The following is a 1,886-nucleotide window of genomic DNA, read 5'->3' as shown; positions in this document are numbered from 1 at the left end:
GTGTGTGTGTGTGTGTGTGTGTGTGTGTGTGTGTGTGTGTGTAGTGCAAAATGTATAAATAAATAGAAACAATAAAATATATGTATCAACTTCCTAAACATGGAACTTACAAACTTTTCACTTGAAATATAAACAGTAACATTTAATGAAGTATCTAACCCAGTATCATTATAAGTCCAAAGTATCTAACAAGTACTGGTAAAAATGCTGGTTTTGGGCCTGATACTAACAATAATGTAATCATTATGTCAAATATTTCACCCGTATATCCTCTGGGTCCAAGCTGTGCTCGCTCCAGGCTGATGTGATGCTGTTGTTGAAGTAAGAACCAGACCTTCCCATGTCCAGCTCCTCCTCGTACGCCTCTGTCGCAATATCATCTCTGGCCTGAGTGCCTTTAGACAAGAACTAAAGCAGGTGGATAAGTGAGGGAAAGAAAAAGCTGAGTTATCTGAGTACTAACCGACAACTTTTTGTTTTACTTAAGCTACAGTATTTTTCTGTTAAATATGTGGATTGCACCTGAGGTTTTTTATTACCATTTTACTGGTTCCTGCAGTCAATAAATACCACTGCTTTATGTTTTATTCCTGTTCCAACTGCTGGAGGCAACACTCATGAAAAATAAGTCAAAGTTTTCCACATTGATGAAAATAAGTTTCTGATTAAACCCAATACAAAGGCTGCAGGTGCTGCAGTTTAATGTTTTACATTGAAATGTTTTGTTTAATGTGTTCCACAGTTTGCTGCATTTTATTCAATAGATTTATCCAAGCCATGTACAGCTAAATCACATTTATGTTGTTCAAACCTCTGTAGTTCCTTCATTCTTATACACGAAAACACAAATGTGAATTATTACAATAAAATAAACAGAGTTTATGTTCAAACTTAATTTATCTTTATTTGTTTAACTTGTCCAAGCTCAAAGTAAGTCAAAAATATTTCTTTCTTCTATCAGGAGCAGATGCTGTATAAATATAATGTCCTCTCTTTGTGCTCAATTATCCTCCGGTCTCCAACTGACTTACACTTCTGAGGAGCCTAATTAGGACCGAATAAAAGAACAGAGAGCACATTTCTCACACAGCAGGACCAATAAACGTTTTCCATCGGCCTAAAAGACACCCGCAGGAGCACTTAAGCTAAGTTACAGTGAGCACTTAACGCAGTCTGAATGAGTTTAAGGTAATGATAGTAAATGAGCCTAGGTGGAAAATCAAATCAACTAAAGATGCGAAATAAACCACTGATTATAAAATTTGCACAGTGAAGTCCATGGAAATGTGATTTAGTCATCTGATACTGGAGATCAAGATTTTTTTTGTTTAGTCTGAACCTTCATGGTTGAAATCCAGATCTTACCTTAGGAATGAGCAGCAGTCCCAGAGTTACTGTCACAGTCAGGTGAGTGTGAGCAAAGAACAACATGAGCATCCAGTCTGGGTGTAGTCCGGGCACCAGGCAGAACCTGTAGGAAAGCAACAGGAGGGACATTTTATTTATTTTACAACTACCTGTACCTGCATCTGTACCAGACCTGCATTGTCTGGATTTAATAAGTGAGTTGATAGTGGCCTTGATAAAACACAGTGGACCAACACCAGCAGCTGACGGCACCACAGACCACCACTGACTGACAACTCTTGTTGTTGTGCAGCGTTTTCTGCCACACTTTTTCCTTCCCACAGACTTCCCACTGAGGTGCCTTGATACAGCACTCTGGGAACAGCCTATTGGTTCAGAAATGTCTTTCTGTGTCACCCTTTTGATTGACGGTGTCAATGATGGCCTTCTGGACAGGTTTGGTTGGTTTTGAGTAATGAACCAGGCTGGGAGTTTTTAAAAGCCTCAGGAATCTTTTGCAGGTGTTTAGAGTTAATTTG

The 1,886-nt window shown here is 38.8% G+C and overlaps 1 protein-coding gene across 1 annotated transcript in view; it reads right to left on the bottom strand.

The window, feature by feature from the left end:
- Positions 1-1,886, bottom strand: part of LOC106526799 (probable G-protein coupled receptor 158) — a gene marked incomplete at its 5' end in the record, with an annotated part of 25,264 nt that overhangs the window by 8,319 nt on the left and 15,059 nt on the right. Inside the window, 2 exon segments of the mRNA XM_014021483.1 lie at positions 262-408; positions 1,366-1,471. Coding sequence (XP_013876937.1) covers positions 262-408; positions 1,366-1,471 — 253 coding nt within the window.

Source organism: Austrofundulus limnaeus, unplaced genomic scaffold (assembly GCF_001266775.1).
Source record: "Austrofundulus limnaeus strain Quisiro unplaced genomic scaffold, Austrofundulus_limnaeus-1.0 Scaffold294, whole genome shotgun sequence".
Classification (NCBI taxonomy): domain Eukaryota; kingdom Metazoa; phylum Chordata; class Actinopteri; order Cyprinodontiformes; family Rivulidae; genus Austrofundulus; species Austrofundulus limnaeus.
This window is presented reverse-complemented; position numbering and strand designations above follow the sequence as displayed.